The sequence below is a fragment of the Scomber scombrus genome, chromosome 6 (assembly GCF_963691925.1).
Source record: "Scomber scombrus chromosome 6, fScoSco1.1, whole genome shotgun sequence".
NCBI lineage: Eukaryota > Metazoa > Chordata > Actinopteri > Scombriformes > Scombridae > Scomber > Scomber scombrus.
In genome coordinates this window covers 24,767,355-24,792,319 of record NC_084975.1, presented here as the reverse complement: position 1 = coordinate 24,792,319, position 24,965 = coordinate 24,767,355, and the positions used below count along the sequence as shown (strand labels likewise).

The 24,965-nt window shown below is 36.0% G+C and overlaps 2 protein-coding genes across 2 annotated transcripts; both read left to right on the top strand.

The window, feature by feature from the left end:
- Window positions 1–2,050: 2,050 nt before the first annotated feature.
- On the top strand, window positions 2,051–8,476 carry LOC133982561 (mortality factor 4-like protein 1). The gene is made up of 12 exons (XM_062421626.1): window positions 2,051–2,162; window positions 4,225–4,271; window positions 4,368–4,435; window positions 4,524–4,610; window positions 5,140–5,217; window positions 5,377–5,402; window positions 5,785–5,876; window positions 6,052–6,153; window positions 6,269–6,357; window positions 6,611–6,783; window positions 7,801–7,885; window positions 7,968–8,476. The coding sequence occupies exons 1-12, from the start codon at window positions 2,123–2,125 to the stop codon at window positions 8,050–8,052; spliced, it is 972 nt and encodes a 323-aa protein (XP_062277610.1). The 5' UTR covers window positions 2,051–2,122; the 3' UTR covers window positions 8,053–8,476.
- A 3,061-nt stretch (window positions 8,477–11,537) lies between these two features.
- On the top strand, window positions 11,538–14,006 carry LOC133982509 (mortality factor 4-like protein 1). The gene is made up of 5 exons (XM_062421565.1): window positions 11,538–11,552; window positions 11,799–11,887; window positions 12,141–12,313; window positions 13,331–13,415; window positions 13,498–14,006. The coding sequence occupies exons 1-5, from the start codon at window positions 11,538–11,540 to the stop codon at window positions 13,580–13,582; spliced, it is 447 nt and encodes a 148-aa protein (XP_062277549.1). The 3' UTR covers window positions 13,583–14,006.
- The last annotated feature ends 10,959 nt before the right edge of the window (window positions 14,007–24,965 follow it).

Below are 24,965 nucleotides of genomic sequence, written 5' to 3'. Positions count from 1 at the left end.
AGGACATACTTGAGAATAAAATGTACAATACAATTTCGTACAACTAATTTTGTGCAATTGTGATTCCTCTTCACAATGCATTAATTAATAATTTAATGATCATTTCATAATTATTTTGAATGTAATATTAATTTAAATGCAAATTAATTAATCAACTCAAAAGAACAGTTATAACATCAATGTATTAATTGATCATAATAATGAAATGCTGTAATGATTATTCTGGTGCTACCCTCCAGGCTCCACAACAGACCTTAGATCTTAAATGCATCACAGCAGGAAACCCACAGGTGTAACTAATGACATTAATGATGGCTCCATTACATTTAGTTGTACCAGTAAACAGTGAGCAACATGCACATTATCTGTTGGGATTTCTCTTGTCTGCCTGTCAGACCGTTTTTAGTGTTAAACTACTTTTCTACACAGAGAGGAATATTATTGTTATTTTTTATTATTGATCTTTATTGCGCTCCTGCCTTGATGACGATATCCGGTCTTAGTATATGAGAAATCTGGGCATTGTGTGTTTCTGTTTGCCAGTGATTTTATTTTGTTATCATTCTAAATATGAAAGGAAAATTAAACCATTAAAAAATAAAAAATTCTGCTCATCCCTTCCACGAAAAAGAAAAAAAAACAGCTCGTATTTCAATTTAATTTTGTATATTTTGAAACGAAAATCAAATAACCACTCAACGTTTGCATTCAACATAGAAATTAAAAAGGAAATATGTGCAAATGGTCCGTGTATAATCCGCTTTAGTCATTGGATTTTACGTTCAGAAAAGGATATTAAAAAACAAAAAATGAGTGGTTATTTGATTTTCATTTTAAAATTCAAAAATTAAAATTGAAATTCAAGATATTTTTCTTTTTTCAGGGTCAAGAAGGGATAAACAAAACTTTAAAAACCGGTTGATTTTCATTTCCTGTTTCTAAAAACAAAAAATAAAATCGTTAGAAGACAGAAACAAAAAAGCGCCCGTTTTTTCTTATTGTGAGACCAGAAGTTGCCGTTTTCAAAGTAAGAGCGCATATGAGGACGGTGCTGTGTTTCTGGCAAGAGCGCCAAAATATATGACTTCTACCTGTGGTTTCCCTAGCCCAGGCTAAAATGTCTTTGGAACCTTACTCTGACGTGATTTTTGACATGGCAAAACAAGGCTTGTCATCTGCAGAAATCTCTGCACGCATATCACACCAAAGTGGGGGTGGAAGAGGTTTTTCTGCAAGAAATGTCTCAGCCAGACCATTAACCTCAAATACATTGCTGTGTGTGGAGTCCCCCCTACATTTTGCACAGTAGTCAGAGGTCTCCTGCCACTGTTCCACACGTCTTGCAACCAATGATGCTTTTGCAACACTGCATGAAGACTGGCTCCTCTATGAACTCTAAAATACAAATTGAGAAAAAAACTTGTCAGTGTCTGTATGTGTGTCCCCATTAAATGGTTTGAAGTGTACTAGGTGACGGTGTTTTCTTTTTACTCAACTTTAATACTTTTTAAAATGTCTGTTTTTAAATCATACTATTGCCTGTTAAACAAGGGTCTCCATTAGCAATTAATTGTAGTAGATGAGACAAAAATCACCTTGATTAGAGAATGTAAGAACATGTATTTGATCATCTCAAATTCTGGCACACACCAAATAAAATGGACTCATGCGCTCTTACTTTGAAAACGGAAACTTCCGGTCACACAATATGAAGAAACGGGCGCTTTTTTGTTTCTGTCTTCCAACGATTTTATCTTTTGTTTTTAGAAACAGGAAATGAAAATCAACCGGTTTTTAAAGTTTTGTTTATCCCTTCTTGACCCTGATAAAGAAAAATATCTTGAATTTAATTTTTGAATTTTAAAATGAAAATCAAATAACCACTCATTTTTTGTTTTTTAATATCCTTTTCTGAACGGAAAATCCAATGACCAAAACATACACGGACCCCAAATATTGATGTTATTTCACATGTTGTTTGAGCACCTTTTTTTCAGGCGCATGCTTGGTCCCGGCGTGATTGCGTCACCGCGTCGGTCATGACGTTTTTAGAGAGCGGCGCCGTTTCAGACTGGAATGGGAGCTGGCGATTTTTCCCATATTTTGATAGTTTAATCCGTGAATGGCGCCGAAACAGGACCCGAAACCTAAATTTCAAGAAGGTAAGAAGCGGTGTGTCTTTCTGCTGTGACAGATGTGAGGGAGGAGGACGATGTTTGCAGCCGCCGGAAAGCTGCACCACGTTAGCTCGCTGCCGTAGCCGCCGAAATGCTAACTGCTAGCTTTCATTGTTGTTTGTTATGCACACAGAATAAGCCCTTATCCTCTTTATTCGCTACTTAAATCATGCAATCAGGCTTTTCTCCACAGTATAGTGTAAGGTTGGCATTAACACACCATAGAAGGTCATGATTAATCCTCAGTGATGTTAGCTCCATTCATGCAGCGTTAGAGGCTGAAGTTCGCTTTCGATTCAGAGTTAAGGGAAAAGTTAAGGGAAGCTTAAGTATACTTACTGGCTGATACCCTTTTTCACCACTTTGATTTGCGAAAAGTGTTGTTAAAGTCTTACTGCTATTTAAACCCACGTTTAGATTTGTGAAACCTGTATTTTGCTCATGTAAACTGAAAATAATTTTGTCTGGATGGGGAAGACAGCAGTAAAATCTACCTTAATGCATTGTTTCTAGCAAAGTAAAGGTTTCACTAAAGTGAAAGTATGTGTAACAGCTTTAAGGCTTTTGCTACGATGTTTAGCACTTTTTCCTCAAGAGAAAGTGGCTAAAAATAAGAGAATCAGCTGCTAACAAATTTATTTATGTTTCCCTTAACTTTTCCCTTAATCCTGAATCAGAAACTAACTTCAGCGTCAGCTACTTACTGTCACAACCCTCCCCTCTGTTCTCACTCAGTTAATTGTTATCTGTCTTTCTGTTATATCATGATTGTTTCCAGTTGTCTACAATAATTGATGCTGAGTTATGACCAAAACAGCCTTTCTCAAATGTCATCTAAAAATATTTTGAAACATTTGGAACAAACAGAAGTGAGCATTAAGTGAATTATGTAAAAAAAAACTATGTACTAGAATATATCTGTAGGCTTGGTCAGTTGTGGAAGAAGAATTCAAATCTTTTACTTAAAAATACCCTCAAGTCATGTTTTAAGACATTTAAAAAAAATAATCTTCCTAATTCCAAAAAGTTAAATTACCTGGTTAGAATTTACTCTACTCCTTCACTTTAGATTTCCACATCACACCTTTTTTAAGTTGTATACTGGCTCCAAAATAGTTGTGATGTCACAAATCATGCTTTTATGTATTTGCCTTAAGCTCAAATTTTCGGTGAGCAGCACAAAGAAAACTCTTCACTCGGAGCAGAAAATATGAGCACAGACGTCTAGTGTCAGACTCAGCACATAGATCATTCTGCACAGTGAATGTACTTAGTTCCACCATTGCAATTGAATGTCATTATTACATTATAACAATTATCAAAGTGTCTTTTTATTTTGCATCTTTAATTTTAATGATAAGTTAAGTCAGGTCTCACCACAACCCTGTGAAGTACATGACTGTGCAAAAGCTTCAGGCAGTAAAAATGAAGTGAGGATGCTTTCAAAAATAATGTCATGCATAGTTTTTTTTTTTCATTAATTAACTTCATACAAAGTTCAGTAAACAGAAGAAGCTGAAATGAAATCAGTATTTGATGTGAGCATGCTTTGCCTTTAAAACAGCAGCAGCTCTCCTCAGCAAACCTGCACACAGTTTTTAATGGTACTTGGCAGGTCAGTTGCCGCAGTTCTTCTTCTTCTGTGGATTTGAGCGTCTCAGTAATCCCAGACTGACTCCATGATGTTGAGACCAGGGCTCTGTGGGGGCCATACCATCTGCTGCAGGACTCCTTGTGCTTCTTGTGGCTTTACATAGTTCTTTATGACTTTGGCTGCATTTTTAAGGTCGTTGTCATGCTGCAGAATAAATTTGGGACCCGTCAGACGCCTCCCTTATGGGATAAGAATCTAAATATTTATAGTGCCTAAAACTTTTGCACAGTACTGTAATTCTTATTTTACATTTAAAAAAAATAAATCAAATGTCTGAGTGAGCTTAATGTCTGTTGCTGATATGCAGGATGTTCAAGAATGTCTTAAAGTTTGATTTTGTTGTACTTGGACTGATCTAATGCTGACCTTTTTTTTTATTGATGAATTGTTCAGGTGAAAGAGTGCTGTGTTTTCATGGGCCATTGCTCTACGAAGCTAAGGTAAGCTGACTAGTTAGCCTGTCTCTTTGATCATGTGAGCCTCGTCTGTGTCGCTGACAGAAACGTGTTTTGACAGTGAATCGTGTCTCTTTGCAGTGTGTTAAGATAAACATCAAGGACAAACAAATCAAATACTTCATTCATTATAGCGGCTGGAATAAAAAGTAAGTTTTGGTTTATTTTTATATTTAATATTTGTACAGTAGAGATTGCACAAATCCCTAATTCCTTTCGTCACGTTTTCTCTTCCAGTTGGGACGAATGGGTTCCTGAAAGCCGAGTGCTTAAGTATGTGGACAGTAATCTGCAGAAACAGAAAGAGCTTCAGAGGGCCAATCAGTGAGTACATTTTCTCTTTTTAATGTCAGTATTTGCAGACTAAACTGTTCACAAAGGCCAGCATGAATTCAGTGACTAGCATCCACACCAAAAGTCAGGTAAACAAACTGGTCATTAGTCAGAGTGAAGACAAATGATTATTACAAACAGGTAACTTAATATTTTAATATTCAAATTGAAAATCATCTTATGTGCAACTGGTAGACAGGTGTGTAGAAGAACACAGACACAGGAATAAGGAGTACACCTACACATAATGTAGATGTTTAAAGAAGAGTATTGTGAATTGACAGTGTAAATAAATTAATTTTAATATTCACAAATCAAGACAAATCTTTCTACACAAAGTCACACAGAGCAGTGCAGAATATTGACATGCAGGATAATATAACCATAAGATACAGATCACAGGTTTGCAGAAGTATTTAGTTTCTGTTCACTCTCAGAACAAACTGATTTTAATATGAATTATATATTTCTAAATGATCAAAGCAACTGAACTCTATCGGTGTGTCTTTTCTTATTTCAGAGACCATTATGTAGAAGGAAGAATGAGGGGTGCTGCGCCGAATAAGAAGATACCTGCTGCATCGCAGAAAAACGATGTGTGAGTGCAAGTCATTTGTTTTTCTCTGCACTCACTTTTCTCAAACCATAGTCATGTTTTCTACATGTCATCTGCTGTCATGTTTCCTGCCGAATAGTTTCAGAGGTGTTAAACCTATTTCCTGTTTTTAACACTTGTAATTTTCTTTTCCTCCTGTAGGAAAACCAAAAAGAACAAACAGAAGAGTAAGTATATGCTGCATATTCAAGAGCACTCCACTAATTTAACATTGCTGTCCTATACTTGTCGCACTCATAGTAGACAGTTTAAGATGAAAAGAATCAAAATCGATTCAACAGAACCAGAGATATCTTTTTTAATGCCATGCATTTTTCTTCCTTGTCAAAACCTGGTGCCTAAATTACTCAAATTGCAAATTGATATGAGGAAGTTCATCAGACTACCTCTGGAGCCACAAAAGGCTTCATACAGCTTTTTTCACATGTACTGTAGTTCTCCTCAGGACCTGTAGAAACTGTTTAACTACATTGAATCACTGGTTGCCTGTTTTGTCTTTTAATTCTGATATAACTTAAATGACAGTTGAGTGTGTTCCTGTCTGTGCAGCTCCTGGTGCAGGAGAAGGGACGAGTTCAGGAGGAGACCCGACCCACCCTCCACGAAAGAAGAGGGCTCGTGTTGATCCAACTGTTGAAAGTGTGAGTTCATGAATCTGTTTAGTTTTTGTTTTTTAACTAATAATAGGGGTGTGTTTGATTTGCCCATTAATATCAAATAATATTGAGTTGTGCTGAAAAAAAGAAGTTAATTTATGTTGTTAATTGTTGTTTATGTTTTTAAGTTCATTTCTTAAATCTGTTCCTGCCTGTGCAGGAGGAGACCTTCATCAATCGGGTGGAGGTTAAAGTAAAAATCCCTGAGGAGCTGAAACCATGGCTTGTGGATGACTGGGACCTGATCACACGGCAAAAACAGGTTGGTGAATTAATTTAACCTTTGACATCACCAAAAATTTTTTTTTTTTTTTTTTTTTTTGTATGATATGCAACAATATATCCAACATTCGTTGAGTGATATGTTCTGTCTTCAGCTTTTCCACCTACCTGCCAAAAAGAACGTTGATACAGTCCTTGAAGATTATGCAAACTACAAGAAATCGAGAGGAAACTCTGACAGCAAGTAAGATACATTTTAGATTTTTTCACAGTCAGAAGCCTGTTGTATATGATAAGATGATTTGCTAGTTATAAACATTTCTGAGTCAGTATCAGTTTAATTAAGAAAACTCCTATTCAGAAACATACACATGGACAACAAGATATACATACATGTATAAAGAATAAATGGACAACATACAGGTCTCTGTACAGGTGGAGCTTTTTTTCCCCCCCGCTCTGTTTCTCATTGAGATCTTTGCTTTGTCACTGCTCAGGGAGTTTGCTGTGAACGAGGTCGTCGCTGGTATCCGCGAATATTTCAACGTCATGCTAGGGACACAACTTCTCTATAAATTTGAAAGGCCGCAGTACGCAGACATCCTGGCCAACCACCCCGACACGTCTATGTCTCAGATCTACGGCGCTCCTCATCTACTAAGACTCTTTGGTAAGAAAAAACATTCACACAACATCACACAGTTGTATTATTTATTATCAAGGAGAACAGCTTCCAAGTGGCGAAGCTTAAAATGTCAGCAGCTGCCAAGAGAGGACAGAAAAGAGGAGACAGATATGTAGCAACAAAGCAAGAGACAAATCAAATGTATAAGGTGGAATGAAAGGAGCAAACTAGTAAAACATTATGAGTTGCAATATTGGCAAACTTTACCTAAGTGCCTAATTTTTGCATTTATAATAACTTAATACACATTTAATACATGTTTTATATTATAATGCAGTAAAAACGGACTGTGTTTGTTAATGTACACTGATACATCTTCCTCTCAAGACATATTTGATCTGTTTATATAAGTGCTTGTACTTATTGATGCCCACAGGACGAGTTATAGTTTTTGACAAATATATTAATAAATGCTTATATCTGCTTACAACTACATTAAAATGTTATAAACCATTTATTAACAGGTTATATACTGCTTGTAGGTGCTAAATAGTTGGACATTAAGTGCTAATATTATAGCATAACAAACAAAAATTTCAAGTTACTACAAGGAACTTTCATTTTTGTGTTGATTTTAACGCCCCCTGTAGACAAAAGTGGTAGTGTTTTCTCAGAATGATTAGACTGTGCAGTAGACTGACCTTGTTGTCACTTTAAAACAGAAAATCTATGAAGTAGCGCACAAAAGTCGTCATAAAAGCTTCCTGACCTATTTTTTTATCCTCTTGTACATGAAAAAACTGAATATTTTTCATCAGGCAGCAGTGCACATCAACATTACATTACAGCCTGTTGTTCGTAACTCCCTCTTGTACAGATCTGTATTCTTCTTTATATGAGTCTGACCTGTGCTCTGAGCTGCTGAAATATTTGAATTACCTCCCTTGAGGTGATTTATAAAGCAGAAATATTGAAGTACTTGTAGAGCTATTATAAATGAAGAGGAGGTATGAGGTCATGTAGTGTGTAAAATTCTGCATCTCTTTCTTTGCCTCTTGAAAGTGAGAATCGGAGCCATGCTGGCATACACTCCCCTGGATGAGAAGAGCCTTGCGCTGCTGCTCAGTTATCTACAAGATTTTCTCAAGTGAGTATTCATAAATCTTTTTAATAAGGCTCATATTGGCTCATCTGCAGCAGAAAATAACTGAGATGTTGCTCCCTTGCAGGTATCTTGTAAAGAACTCTGCGTCGCTCTTCAATGCAAGTGACTATGAAGTTGCCCCCCCAGAGTACCATCGCAAGGCAGTTTAAGGTTTTTTTAATTTCATAATCTGAAGCCTTTGTGAGTTTGGAGATGACATTCTTACCCGCTCGGAAGGATGCGATCTCACAAAAAGCCTTCAGAGAACGGATTGTGCGAGATCTGATGATTATCAAGGATGAATCAGAGCAAGATGTCACACTAATCTTGGACAAATTCATTTTCTTTCATGTGGAAAGCTGTTGAGTACTTTCTTCCTGTATTGGTATGTTTTTTAGTACCACTTTTTAGTTTCTATGATATCCGTTTTTGCCCGGTGTTCACCAAGATCTTTTGAAAAAGGAATTTCATCATTTCATTTTTTGTTTTTTTGTTTTTTTGTTTTGTTTCCTTTTTGGTTCAGATGCTGGCTAAACTTGTGTTGTTGGCTGTCGTCATTTTCTAATAAAAGTCTTTCATTCTCTCTGGTTTGAAGCTGATTTACGATGGTTGTGTTCATGCCTGCTGTAGATTATCCTAACTTGAACATATTGGACTTTCCTGGGTTTTAATGCTCTGTTGTTGAGGAATACTTAATAGAAAATGCATCTGAAGGGATTTAACAAGAGTTGGTGGTTTTTAAGATCATTCGAATTAAACAGATTAGCTTTTAACGACACTGGAGGATAACCAAGTGGGTAGCTCAGGGTCTGAAAAGTGAAGCCAATGCAGAAAAACCCTAAACCTGCATTCTCTCTAATCGCCAGCAGGGGGCTGACACCACTGGCTGCAAAAGGAAGTCAGGTTTTTTTCCTCTTTCCATTGACAAAAACAGTAATAACAAAACGTTTATATGTACATTACGTACAAAACTATACATTCTGGGTAGCCTACATACAAAGAAAAGTAATTGTATATATGTAAAAAAAAAAAAAAATACACATTACAACTATAAATTAATGCTAGGAGGATCTATACTAAGATTTTTAACATGGCAAAGTGTGTCACAGTTGTAATTACTTTTGGTTTTAGGGAGAATTGAATGAATGTATTGTTGATCTCATTGCTAAATGCAGTAAAGCATGGGTTTCTTACCTGTAAATATACATTTATGGATGTGGAATTTGGCTATTATAATGAGATTTATCATGTACTTTTTGGTGTGTTATTTTCCATGAGACCAAACAATACATTCTTCCAAAGTGACATAAAACTTTCATCAATATTTTTAACAATAAACTCACAAAGGTTTTGTCAGAATATCTTCACAAATTGGCAATGTCCAAATGAATGTACTGAAGAGAAGTCGGTATGTTTATGTAAATGTAAGACCTCCTCACTAGTTTCAAGTCTAGAGACGGTATAGACTGTACTAAGCTGTCATTATTTCTTAGTGTGTTTTCAGTCCATGAAAGTTAATTGGAACATTTTGGTCGCCTAACAAGTTTTGTTCAGCGTATGGTTGTACTAAAAGATCCTCAAAGGAGTTGTATGTTCAGTCCCCCCCGGTAAGTACATTTTGTTTTAATGATTTTAAGCCTGCTTTTCGTTACCGACTGTTAGCATTAGCATTAGCATGATCAACCATTGACCGTAAAAGCATCGTGCTAACCAAGCTAGCAGCTAAGGCTTAGCGGCACCGTCTTGTCTACTTCACTTCTGGCTCCAAAAGTTCAAGGTGGCCACATCACAATGCTAAACTCGAAGCTTCAAAACGATGGATGCATTACAATAAACCCATGTAAAAAAAATAAAAAAATAAAAGCATGTCCACAAACCAGTGGGTGCTGTACTTTATACAGTCAATGAGAGAAACGTGTAAGAAGGTTATTAGCACAAAGTCTAGTGTATTTGGTTAGTATATTGTGAGAGACTTGAGTTCATTAAGAGCAAATTACTCAAAATGACATTTTTAATTTGATATTTCAAAGATGTTGTCATTCAGTCTTTTGAGCTTAAATTATACTTTTGCCTCCAATTAAATTTCTGGTTCAGAGTGAATTTGCAAACCTCACATTACTGAAGGAGAAACAGTTTAGCCATTTACTTAGTTTTTGTTCCTGTATTACTTATAGATCACATAATAAACCCTGGGTTAACTGAAAAAATATTAATAGAGTTCAAAACTAATGAGAGCAGTATTTCAATAAATGCTCATTAAATTAAAAAAAACCTAATTGAGTGCTGAAAAAAATCTAATGAGAATTGGGATAAACATTAAAAATGCAAAAAGCCACTTGATGTTTAAACCTTTTACAAACAGAATAAATGACACATTTCAAAAAGTTAATTTCAGTAAATGCAGATTAAATTAAAAATGAAATCATAAGAAGAACCAACCCGTTCAAACACAGTGAGTGGTAATGAAATAAAAGAGAATAAGCTGTTAAAGCCAGAATAATAAATGAATAAAACAACATTTCCTTCCCTAATCCTTATCTAGAGTAAAACATTAAAGGGTAAAACAAATCTAGAGGTAGTGGAAAACAGCACAAAAATGACTAACTAAATAATCTAACAAGATGATTAAAAGAGAGAAGAAGAATATGTTACACACTTACAAAGAGCACTCCAATATAAAATTATTTAATTATGCTACCATCAGTGTGTATTCTTTATATATTAATTAAAAGGCCTGCACAGCCACACAGATGTTTTCAGTTTTAATGTAGCTTTAATCAGCCTCTTTAATTCGGGCTAATATAATGTTATCAGATTAAAATAATCCTGTGAATTCTCATCCAGCTAATTTGGCTCTTTGAATGCAGTTTGAGGATTGATTTGTTAATCCTGGATGAGGTTTTATCATAAATTAAAAATTTTAAAAAAGACAAAATGAGTAGAGTAGAAAACATATGATTGGTATTTTTCAACCTGGACCCTTTTTTTTTTATCTTTTCATGTCTAAGTGACAAATGGGGACAGCAATTTTTGAAATAGTTCCAGTACTGATAAACTTAAAGATCCCCATTTACAGTATGGTAATTAATGTTTATGATATACTGTGATAAATAATATATTTTAGTAGGAATAATCCCCCAGTACTGCACAGTTTTGGATTGTTGCTGACACAAGTTTTCTTATTATTCCAATATAGGCTATATCATTTCATCATTTACAGTCCTACTTTAATGTGTAACATTTAAGTTCCTTTTTTTAATATCCCCTAGCGTCAGTTGCTGTTGCTTTATAGGGGATAGCTGTGAGTAGAGCCAGACCGATATATCGGTTAACCAATAATGTTGACCTATCACCGATATATCGATATCGCCATGTATGTTATCCGATATGCACCGATATTGTTTTTAATTTATATAGGCAGTATTTTATGTATGTATCCTTTTTCTTAATTCAAATGTAATGTGCACATGGGTCAATGATGTGATGCAACCCAGTGTCCAATTGGTGTAACCAGTTTTTCTTTCCATAAAAATCTGATTATATACATGAAAACAAATGTGAACCTAATTGTGGAATAAATATAATCCACTTTTGCAATGCAACACTATGGTTTGTAACAAATTTTACATCATTTGTCAAAACTTATTTAGAAAACATGGTTGTTTTTAGGGTATGTCCTGTTCAATATTGACAAAATGCATTAAGATTTAAATGTAGAAATACTCATACTAATTATTTTCATTTGATGTTTTTAAATGAAGTAATTATTTGTATAAGTACACTTAAATACACTGTAGGTGGATGAAATATTTAATATTTATCATACTTTTGTGGTTACACCATTTTTTTTTTTTTTTTTTTGTATGATATGCAACAATATATCCAACATTCGTTGAGTGATATGTTCTGTCTTCAGCTTTTCCACCTACCTGCCAAAAAGAACGTTGATACAGTCCTTGAAGATTATGCAAACTACAAGAAATCGAGAGGAAACTCTGACAGCAAGTAAGATACATTTTAGATTTGTTCACAGTCAGAAGCCTGTTGTATATGATAAGATGATTTGCTAGTTATAAACATTTCTGAGTCAGTATCAGTTTAATTAAGAAAACTCCTATTCAGAAACATACACATGGACAACAAGATATACATACATGTATAAAGAATAAATGGACAACATACAGGTCTCTGTACAGGTGGAGCTTTTTTTCCCCCCCGCTCTGTTTCTCATTGAGATCTTTGCTTTGTCACTGCTCAGGGAGTTTGCTGTGAACGAGGTCGTCGCTGGTATCCGCGAATATTTCAACGTCATGCTAGGGACACAACTTCTCTATAAATTTGAAAGGCCGCAGTACGCAGACATCCTGGCCAACCACCCCGACACGTCTATGTCTCAGATCTACGGCGCTCCTCATCTACTAAGACTCTTTGGTAAGAAAAAACATTCACACAACATCACACAGTTGTATTATTTATTATCAAGGAGAACAGCTTCCAAGTGGCGAAGCTTAAAATGTCAGCAGCTGCCAAGAGAGGACAGAAAAGAGGAGACAGATATGTAGCAACAAAGCAAGAGACAAATCAAATGTATAAGGTGGAATGAAAGGAGCAAACTAGTAAAACATTATGAGTTGCAATATTGGCAAACTTTACCTAAGTGCCTAATTTTTGCATTTATAATAACTTAATACACATTTAATACATGTTTTATATTATAATGCAGTAAAAACGGACTGTGTTTGTTAATGTACACTGATACATCTTCCTCTCAAGACATATTTGATCTGTTTATATAAGTGCTTGTACTTATTGATGCCCACAGGACGAGTTATAGTTTTTGACAAATATATTAATAAATGCTTATATCTGCTTACAACTACATTAAAATGTTATAAACCATTTATTAACAGGTTATATACTGCTTGTAGGTGCTAAATAGTTGGACATTAAGTGCTAATATTATAGCATAACAAACAAAAATTTCAAGTTACTACAAGGAACTTTCATTTTTGTGTTGATTTTAACGCCCCCTGTAGACAAAAGTGGTAGTGTTTTCTCAGAATGATTAGACTGTGCAGTAGACTGACCTTGTTGTCACTTTAAAACAGAAAATCTATGAAGTAGCGCACAAAAGTCGTCATAAAAGCTTCCTGACCTATTTTTTTATCCTCTTGTACATGAAAAAACTGAATATTTTTCATCAGGCAGCAGTGCACATCAACATTACATTACAGCCTGTTGTTCGTAACTCCCTCTTGTACAGATCTGTATTCTTCTTTATATGAGTCTGACCTGTGCTCTGAGCTGCTGAAATATTTGAATTACCTCCCTTGAGGTGATTTATAAAGCAGAAATATTGAAGTACTTGTAGAGCTATTATAAATGAAGAGGAGGTATGAGGTCATGTAGTGTGTAAAATTCTGCATCTCTTTCTTTGCCTCTTGAAAGTGAGAATCGGAGCCATGCTGGCATACACTCCCCTGGATGAGAAGAGCCTTGCGCTGCTGCTCAGTTATCTACAAGATTTTCTCAAGTGAGTATTCATAAATCTTTTTAATAAGGCTCATATTGGCTCATCTGCAGCAGAAAATAACTGAGATGTTGCTCCCTTGCAGGTATCTTGTAAAGAACTCTGCGTCGCTCTTCAATGCAAGTGACTATGAAGTTGCCCCCCCAGAGTACCATCGCAAGGCAGTTTAAGGTTTTTTTAATTTCATAATCTGAAGCCTTTGTGAGTTTGGAGATGACATTCTTACCCGCTCGGAAGGATGCGATCTCACAAAAAGCCTTCAGAGAACGGATTGTGCGAGATCTGATGATTATCAAGGATGAATCAGAGCAAGATGTCACACTAATCTTGGACAAATTCATTTTCTTTCATGTGGAAAGCTGTTGAGTACTTTCTTCCTGTATTGGTATGTTTTTTAGTACCACTTTTTAGTTTCTATGATATCCGTTTTTGCCCGGTGTTCACCAAGATCTTTTGAAAAAGGAATTTCATCATTTCATTTTTTGTTTTTTTGTTTTTTTGTTTTGTTTCCTTTTTGGTTCAGATGCTGGCTAAACTTGTGTTGTTGGCTGTCGTCATTTTCTAATAAAAGTCTTTCATTCTCTCTGGTTTGAAGCTGATTTACGATGGTTGTGTTCATGCCTGCTGTAGATTATCCTAACTTGAACATATTGGACTTTCCTGGGTTTTAATGCTCTGTTGTTGAGGAATACTTAATAGAAAATGCATCTGAAGGGATTTAACAAGAGTTGGTGGTTTTTAAGATCATTCGAATTAAACAGATTAGCTTTTAACGACACTGGAGGATAACCAAGTGGGTAGCTCAGGGTCTGAAAAGTGAAGCCAATGCAGAAAAACCCTAAACCTGCATTCTCTCTAATCGCCAGCAGGGGGCTGACACCACTGGCTGCAAAAGGAAGTCAGGTTTTTTTCCTCTTTCCATTGACAAAAACAGTAATAACAAAACGTTTATATGTACATTACGTACAAAACTATACATTCTGGGTAGCCTACATACAAAGAAAAGTAATTGTATATATGTAAAAAAAAAAAAAAAATACACATTACAACTATAAATTAATGCTAGGAGGATCTATACTAAGATTTTTAACATGGCAAAGTGTGTCACAGTTGTAATTACTTTTGGTTTTAGGGAGAATTGAATGAATGTATTGTTGATCTCATTGCTAAATGCAGTAAAGCATGGGTTTCTTACCTGTAAATATACATTTATGGATGTGGAATTTGGCTATTATAATGAGATTTATCATGTACTTTTTGGTGTGTTATTTTCCATGAGACCAAACAATACATTCTTCCAAAGTGACATAAAACTTTCATCAATATTTTTAACAATAAACTCACAAAGGTTTTGTCAGAATATCTTCACAAATTGGCAATGTCCAAATGAATGTACTGAAGAGAAGTCGGTATGTTTATGTAAATGTAAGACCTCCTCACTAGTTTCAAGTCTAGAGACGGTATAGACTGTACTAAGCTGTCATTATTTCTTAGTGTGTTTTCAGTCCATGAAAGTTAATTGGAACATTTTGGTCGCCTAACAAGTTTTGTTCAGCGTATGGTTGTACTAAAAGATCCTCAAAGGAGTTGTATGTTCAGTCCCCCCCGGTAAGTACATTTTGTTTTAATGATTTTAAGCCTGCTTTTCGTTACCGACTGTTAGCATTAGCATTAGCATGATCAACCATTGACCGTAAAAGCATCGTGCTAACCAAGCTAGCAGCTAAGGCTTAGCGGCACCGTCTTGTCTACTTCACTTCTGGCTCCAAAAGTTCAAGGTGGCCACATCACAATGCTAAACTCGAAGCTTCAAAACGATGGATGCATTACAATAAACCCATGTAAAAAAAATAAAAAAATAAAAGCATGTCCACAAACCAGTGGGTGCTGTACTTTATACAGTCAATGAGAGAAACGTGTAAGAAGGTTATTAGCACAAAGTCTAGTGTATTTGGTTAGTATATTGTGAGAGACTTGAGTTCATTAAGAGCAAATTACTCAAAATGACATTTTTAATTTGATATTTCAAAGATGTTGTCATTCAGTCTTTTGAGCTTAAATTATACTTTTGCCTCCAATTAAATTTCTGGTTCAGAGTGAATTTGCAAACCTCACATTACTGAAGGAGAAACAGTTTAGCCATTTACTTAGTTTTTGTTCCTGTATTACTTATAGATCACATAATAAACCCTGGGTTAACTGAAAAAATATTAATAGAGTTCAAAACTAATGAGAGCAGTATTTCAATAAATGCTCATTAAATTAAAAAAAACCTAATTGAGTGCTGAAAAAAATCTAATGAGAATTGGGATAAACATTAAAAATGCAAAAAGCCACTTGATGTTTAAACCTTTTACAAACAGAATAAATGACACATTTCAAAAAGTTAATTTCAGTAAATGCAGATTAAATTAAAAATGAAATCATAAGAAGAACCAACCCGTTCAAACACAGTGAGTGGTAATGAAATAAAAGAGAATAAGCTGTTAAAGCCAGAATAATAAATGAATAAAACAACATTTCCTTCCCTAATCCTTATCTAGAGTAAAACATTAAAGGGTAAAACAAATCTAGAGGTAGTGGAAAACAGCACAAAAATGACTAACTAAATAATCTAACAAGATGATTAAAAGAGAGAAGAAGAATATGTTACACACTTACAAAGAGCACTCCAATATAAAATTATTTAATTATGCTACCATCAGTGTGTATTCTTTATATATTAATTAAAAGGCCTGCACAGCCACACAGATGTTTTCAGTTTTAATGTAGCTTTAATCAGCCTCTTTAATTCGGGCTAATATAATGTTATCAGATTAAAATAATCCTGTGAATTCTCATCCAGCTAATTTGGCTCTTTGAATGCAGTTTGAGGATTGATTTGTTAATCCTGGATGAGGTTTTATCATAAATTAAAAATTTTAAAAAAGACAAAATGAGTAGAGTAGAAAACATATGATTGGTATTTTTCAACCTGGACCCTTTTTTTTTTATCTTTTCATGTCTAAGTGACAAATGGGGACAGCAATTTTTGAAATAGTTCCAGTACTGATAAACTTAAAGATCCCCATTTACAGTATGGTAATTAATGTTTATGATATACTGTGATAAATAATATATTTTAGTAGGAATAATCCCCCAGTACTGCACAGTTTTGGATTGTTGCTGACACAAGTTTTCTTATTATTCCAATATAGGCTATATCATTTCATCATTTACAGTCCTACTTTAATGTGTAACATTTAAGTTCCTTTTTTTAATATCCCCTAGCGTCAGTTGCTGTTGCTTTATAGGGGATAGCTGTGAGTAGAGCCAGACCGATATATCGGTTAACCAATAATGTTGACCTATCACCGATATATCGATATCGCCATGTATGTTATCCGATATGCACCGATATTGTTTTTAATTTATATAGGCAGTATTTTATGTATGTATCCTTTTTCTTAATTCAAATGTAATGTGCACATGGGTCAATGATGTGATGCAACCCAGTGTCCAATTGGTGTAACCAGTTTTTCTTTCCATAAAAATCTGATTATATACATGAAAACAAATGTGAACCTAATTGTGGAATAAATATAATCCACTTTTGCAATGCAACACTATGGTTTGTAACAAATTTTACATCATTTGTCAAAACTTATTTAGAAAACATGGTTGTTTTTAGGGTATGTCCTGTTCAATATTGACAAAATGCATTAAGATTTAAATGTAGAAATACTCATACTAATTATTTTCATTTGATGTTTTTAAATGAAGTAATTATTTGTATAAGTACACTTAAATACACTGTAGGTGGATGAAATATTTAATATTTATCATACTTTTGTGGTTACACCATTTGACATTTTCAGGAGCATTCAGTCTTACTTTTGGTTAAAAAAAAAGTTGCAAATGTAATTTCAAATGACATAAAACCAACAAAAACAGAAAATATACATATATGTTTTTTGTTGTATTTGTTTTATTATTTATAGTCATTTAGAATTATTAAATTCCCAGTGATGTTTAGTGTTTGATTTATTTTATACAATAAATGTAGTTAAATTGTTTAATATCATGCTTCCATTACATATCTTTGTCACAAGAGTTCGATAACCACACTCCCTAATATCGGCATCGGCATCAGCCCCAAAAATCCTGTATCGGTCGGGCCCTAGCTGTGAGTCTATCACTGGAGAGTCTGATATAAATTGAACCCTGAGAGAGTGACATCAGGGGTGTTACCGCCTCACTGTCAAGTAAGAACAATTTATTTGTGTATTTTGTGTTAAACGTGACCCGCTCACACAGTCCTGAGAAGAGCTGTAATCAGGCAACTTAAGTGGTAACAGCTGTGTGTGTAGGACCATGAGTGTAGAGGCTTTAAACATTAACATATAACTTAAAATCGCTGTTTTAATAGTTGTCACGGTTTTAACCATTTTCCCTCTCAATAACCCTAACCCTCGAGCTGCTCGTCCAGTCCACTCTGATGCCGATAAAGAGGGGGTAAAGGAGGTATTCGATAAGTCCTCCAAGCTGTCCGCTCACATCAACTGTTTATTTAATTTTGAACGTTTTAACAGACGGACTGCAGCCTGCTTTATTTAAGCTAATTGTGGCTTAGTGAGTGCAGCCAAGACTCTGATTGAATAAAAGAAAAAGAAAGAAATGTAAATTATGACTCACTTAATATGAATTGGACACGTGGACTTAATTTAAACACTTAAAAGACACATTCTTGGGCCTGCTGTAGTTCTGCATTAAAGCTTGTATTACTCCACTTAAATAATAATTTTCAGCAAAGCGGTGGGGTTTTTTTGTATGTGTTGGAGGGGTGAGGGGGGGTTACATAGACACCTGTCAGCTTTTTCCTTTTTATATTAGCTCACATGATTTTCCAGTTTTTTTTCTGCACTTGATGGTTTGGATTTAGCAAACGAGGCTCTGCTGCTGCCAGTGGTGGAAGGAATAACATCCCCGGTGATAGAAAGCATGTGGAGCGGTGGTGTGGATATTTTGTTAGAGGAAAGAAATGTAATAGGCTATTGAAGACAGGCCAGACCCTCTCTTTTTCTTTTTCTTCTCTCACCTCTCTGCTCTGAAATATGTTTAACAGAATCCCCTCCGGCCGTCTTCGTTTTGCGCTGTTGTGACTTAGCCCGACATGAAAAAGAGAAGCTAAATATTAGTTTCAGACTGATTTGTGGTTTCGCCTGTGTCAGCTGCTCGCAGTTGTTATGACAAGAACAATTCAGAGCGTTTCAAGAACAATTTCTTTAATCCAATTTCCCCCCAGACTTAACCAGGACCAGATGGGGTTTTCACTGGAGTGTGCTGTCAGATCACAGCACCCCGATGGCTTTTAACAGCCCATCAGAAAGACTGACACGCACGCAGGTCTGCTCTGCAAATCCGTTCAGAGACACCCTCGCTGCCTGCTTCTTTCTTGGCTCAATCTCACTGAGGCCGATTAACACTTCACATTCGCCAGGTCATCGAGAGGCCCCTTCCCCTGGTATGAGGGGCTTTCATGTGACCCCGGTGACACGGATCCCTTAGTGCTGTCGTTACCCTGCAGATGAGAGAGACATATGCATGATACAGTCTCGGCTAATGAGGCTGGCTCAGGTCTGAGTGATGGTTTCAGCAGGGTTTTTTTTGCTCCCCGTGAGTCTGATCTGGTCTGCCAAACTAAAAGGACTCACTTCAGACAGGTCTGCAGGAGCCACCTGGATCAGGGATCAGAAATGTCCTCACTGCCCTGAGTTTATCGCTCTGCGGGGACGATCACAGACATGATTTAACAGAGAATATTTTAGCTTATATGCGGTTCTGTTTTATATATCAGAGCAAATGAGCCTTTACTCTTTTTATGTGTCGTAAAAAAGTGATTTAAAATACTCAAGTACTTTTAAAGATACTTGAGTATTTCAATTTCACACTATTTCATGCTTCTACGCCTATACTTTAAGAGGGAAATATTGTACTTTTTACTCCACTATATTTTTGACAGCTGTAGTTTTTTTTTTACAGATTTAAGATTTAATGTTGTCTCCCAACCAACAGTATACATTAATTCAAATCAGCTCCATCTCAACTAGCTAAACCCTTAAAATGTAACAGTAATACAACACTACTTTTGACACTTAAAGTACAAATTACTGCTAATAATTTGTACTTCTACATAATTAAAATGTTAAATGCAGGAGTTTTAATTGTAGCACAGTAGTATTTTTAATGTCAATTTCATTTAATTGTGCAACTTTTGCTCAAGTAAAAGGTCTCAATACTTCTTCCACTGCTGAAAAATTGTTGGTGAAATAAAATGTGATGCTTGGTCACAAATAAAACCAACAACAGTATAAAGTAGTTAAATCAGCTCCATCTCAACTAGCTGCACCGTTAAAATGCTGTGTGCACTTTAATACAACATTACTATTGACACTTAAAGTACATATTACTGCTAATACCTTTGTACTAAATAATTCAGATATGAAATACAGGACTTTCTCAATTCTTCTTCCCCAGCTGAAACAAGTGCTGGCGGAATGTCGTGTGAGAGCCACTAGATGGCAGGACTGCTCAGAACAGCTGTAAAGCATCTCTCAGTTGCAACGTCAAGTTTACAGCATGCAGTGATAACTCTGCGAGGTTCTGTTAAGTTTTTAGAGTTTTGTCACCGACTCTTACTTCTTTTGGCTTCCCTTTGTGTCAAATTTTTATCTTACAGGAGCACAAGAGACAGTCACTCCAGGGAGAGATTAACTTACTGTGGAGATGTGATGCCAATAAAAACATTGTCATCCAATCTTCCAGCTTCCTAAACTCAAGAGGAACGCCTGCAGGGACAGCTGAAAAGCCCCCCCCCCCCTTCTCTTTGTCTGACAACAAATGTTATCAGTTTAGCGGACTGATGAAAGCCATTTGTGCTCAATATGATTCCTTCAGAGCATATTCTTCTGCTACAGGCTCTTTGAGGTGAAAAACCGCCAGTGTTTAATGTGGTGGTGAATGTTTCCCCAGACTAGGAGTTAGTGGTAGACTAATTACACAGCGGGCACGGAGTCTTGGTAGCACACTGCTGCCAGAGCCTTGTGTGACTGCGTGTCATTAGTATTGGAAAAGTGCATTTGCCACAAAGGGCTGCGGTCACTCGGAGCCATTAAAACATGAAAGAACATACCCCGCTCTTCTGGAGAAGGAATTTGCAAGACATAAACAGCCTGTAAAATGGAAAACTACATCTGTGTCCATTTGTTTTCCTGAAAGGCGGCCAGATTTGGTAATTCTTACTGAAATTCTTTCCAATAACAGAGAGCCGTCCAAATAAAAAAAAGGGGAAGGACTGTTTGATCCATCTGTTTTCAATGCGGCGTAGAAGAGGCTTTCAGAGCATGTTGGGACCTTTTACTCAATTTACACATCAGGTTCATTGTGTGTGTGAGGAGCCTTTTTCTCCAGAGCAGTGCTGCAAAATACTAATATATTTAATTCACATCAAAAGTTGTATTTTATGCAACTTTAAACTTCTTCTCTTCTATATTTCAGCTGCAAATATTGGATGTTTTACTCCTCTACATTCATTAAAACACCTACATTTGTGAGTTACTTTAATATTAAAACATATGAGCCTCTTCCTCCTCTCATCTCTCTGCTGTAAAGTTATTTTTTTCTTGTGTCTTGCTCGACACGAAAAAGAGAAGAGAAGCTAAATATTGTGTTTCAGACTGATTTGTGGTCTGTGAACTTGTAAAATATGATGCATTGCTTTCAATTAAACTACCCAGCAGGATATAAAGTAGTAAAACAAGCCTCTTCATTACCAGCTGCAACATTAAAATGCTGCTTAAATGTACATCTGTAAAAGGTCTGTGATACACTGTCAACAGCTTATTCTACATAACACAAGTACTCAATAATTCAAGTACATTTTGCTGATTATATGTCCGTGCTTCTGCTTTAGTAATATACTGAATGCATTGCACACTTATTCGTGTTTTCACTGTAATTGAGGATAACTTGTATAATGTCTTTTCTTCTCTCACAGACGTGGTTTTAGGATTTATAATCTGAGGAATCTAAGGAGGAATTTTGTGAGAATCAGAAATCTTCGTAATATTTAATGAATTGATTTTATCTGAGTGTATATTTAGAGAGTCTGGCCTGAACTATGAGGTTATTTGTCTTCTCTTTCAGACATTATGTTTGCTTGTTTTGTTGGATTTCATGAGCTGGCAAAGGACTTAATTAATAAAGCAGAACTCTCTAATTTATGAAAATTAGTAGATGATTGAAAAATAATTAGTAGTGGCATTCAAATTCATTTTCCAGAGCAGTAGTGCCTAACCTTTTTTTTGGCATGTAAACCCTTTAAATGGAAACTGTGTCTACTTTTATCCAGTAATTTACAAGAGAAAGAACGTTTGTGTGGTCGAAATATGTTTTGCAACCCTTCAAATTCATCTTGTGACCTCTCGTGGTGTTCTCGATCCACAGGTTGGGAACCAGTGTCCTCAACTGACAATACGCACCTTTTAACACGAGTGTGTCAGGACCACAGCTTAGCTACTTAGTGCCCTGTAGTGCAAATGTGTCTGTCAGTGAAAGAGTTAAATGTTAATTTAATCTAGTGGGACCTCGCTATTATTAGACATCACCTTGCAAGAAAATTGAGTTTTCTTTTGATGTCAGGGAAGGATGTAAAAGGCTGCGAACTGGCAGCTCTGAATATCTAATAAGATAACCCTGCGTCTCTCTCTCTCCCTCATTAGGCTGAATACTGAGCTAAAACACCTTTTTCATGTCACCTCAGTAAACAGCTTAATGTGTACCGCTTTCATCTGCTATTCCCCCGTGTCTCCCCAAAGCTTTGATCCACTCCTGAGTGTTTGGGTACGATTGCACCTCTGCACTGTGGATTTGTTTCTATGTTAATTAAGATTTTCTGATAAGCTGATTTAAAAAAAAAAAAAAAAAAAAAAAAACCCTCCTTCACAAAATAAATGCAGGGCAGAGGTGTCGTTTAGCATTTGACACCTCTCAAGAGGGATGAGTCCGCTTCCCAGAATTGGGCTTTTTGCCATTGAAATATAATAGTGTATTATTGGTTTTAGAGTTTAGAGGCATTTCATTTGATGTAAAGATCACAACTCTGTTCGGTTCAGTTCAGTTTTATTGCCATTCATACATGTTAGAAACATGAAGGAATGAAATTTGTTACTCAGGTCCAGCAGCGTACAAAATAAATAACATTAAAAATAGACCCTAATATAAATAATTAAATAACCTAAAAACCTTTTATAATAAATAATTAGAACACATAGTTAATAAACCAAGCAGCATAAAGTCTCTGCACACTGTTATAACTGTTTATTTATATGTTTTTAGGATGTGGTGTATCGGTCGGTGGTGGAGCAGAGGACTGAGAGTTGGAGGAGAAATCAGATCTGCAGGTATTGTAAGGAGAGGGATTGTTGTCCATTGATGAATCACCCATGTTTTTCTCCAAATTTGAATCTCTCTTAGTTTTAACCAGTATTTCTTACATAATTTTGTTCTGTTTTTTCACTTTTGTAAAATCGTCTTCTCAGTTATGGTTAGTGAGATTAATAGGAAAGGTTTGAGGAGGAACTTGTCTAATCAGGAGAATATACAAGCAGAGATTCTCATAACCTTGGCCAGAAGTTTTGGACTGTTGGGTAAAACCAGAGGACGTGAAAATAATCATCTGTTGTGGACGGACTATATAAACAGGTGCTGCTTTGTTAATATTTTCATCACTGTGACGTAAAATGATGTGTAATAACTGGCCTTTGTGTGTTGTTACACTCCCCTCAGAGTGTAGCTTGTTCTTCTACATTTTAATGACAGTTTATTTAAACAGAAAAAGAAAAAAATGTAATTATAAAATAACTGTTTCCACAGTCGATTTAAAATCATGATGCACGCTTTTCACGTTTTCACCTGCAGAGGGCAGACTTAGCTGAGAAATAAGCAGTCGAGCTGCGAGCAGACAGCAGGAGAAGCTTCACTCAGTGGCCAGTTTATTGGGCACTCCTGGCAAAAAAAGACCCATTCAATCTACTCTCTGCCATGAATCCCTAACCCTTCATGAATGTTAATGTTGTAGACTAAATATTAAAAATCGCAGAATAAAATAACCTTCAAAATTAGCCGAAAGGTAAAAATACACTTCTAGAAAACACAGGGTTCACAGGGAGGATTCATTTCAGGGCTTCATTACTAATAATAAATGATAAACTAACAACTGAGTGCCTGATGTATGCAGGGGTTCAAGTTCTCAGTCACCATCCCTGATTTCAGGCATTGAGCAGTTTTAAACTCATATAATTCTTAATTCAATTAATTTATACGTTTCTTAATGGACAACTTTTCAGGCTCACAGAGCTTTTCCTGCTTTAATCCTTGTGTATGTTGTCAACCAGGTAACAAAATCCTGTTTAATGTTACACTGTGCATTTCAACTTAACCATTAAACCATTAAATAGCATTAAATAAATGTTAAAAATTTGAGAACACAGTGTAATGTCATGTCCTATTAGCAGGCGGTTTCAGCTGGCAGCCGCACACTTCAGATTTGTAGGATTTCTAATGGTGATATCTCGTTAGGAGGCCCGGACCAGGACAGTTACATCTTCTCCGACTGTGCAGTTGGTCAGTTCTGGGTTGAGTGATTCCTCCTGACCTCGGCGCACCACAGTACAGCCCTCAGTGTTCAAACTATCGCTGCTGCTTGTTGACAGCAGCTCCCTGGTGGGGCTGCCGGGCATTGGCCTGTTGCTGACCTCCTGCCAGTCTGCCAGAGGAGAGGAGAGGAAAGGAAAATGATTTTCGGACTTGGGGAGGAGAAGAGGGTGAAGACGAGAGGAGTAATGAGATGGGGGGAGGAGAGTTTCTTGACAGCTTTTTGCCTCGCCTGATACTCGCATGCATACACATTTGGCAGAGTTAATCAGAGGTTTTTTTCCACCCACACATTTCCACTGAGTGAGTCAAAGGGCAAAGTGTTCATTTATTAAATTACTACTTTCTTTTTTACTTCCAGGTACTTTTTTTTTTTTTACACATTATAATTAGTTTTCAGGTGTATAATGACACAAATATTTTGACGGTTGTTATTTAATTTGCAAGCCGATATAATGGAACATGAGCTGGTTTCATGTCCAACGGGGGTTTGTTGACTACAGGAACAGAGAGACGTGTATTATTATAAATTTAGAGGAAAATGATAGGTTCCCTCCGCGCTCAATAGTCTAGCTATCATATTGTAGCAGCTCAGAGTGGAGCTAAATTAGCCCAGAATTTTGTGCTGTAGATCAAACAGAAATGGCAGAGAATCAATTAATGAATAATATGCCATCTGTTGGTGGTGGCGTTTTGAATATCAATACGACTCCCCTCAGATGTTTAATCACCTGATACTATTGTGTTGGAGCAGAAGTACAGAGCTGTTTGAAGCGCCGTAGTGTCAGCGAGCTCAAATGTTTTGATCCACCTCCACGATGCTCATAAGATATTCACCGCTCCAGTGAAGGAACATGTCCA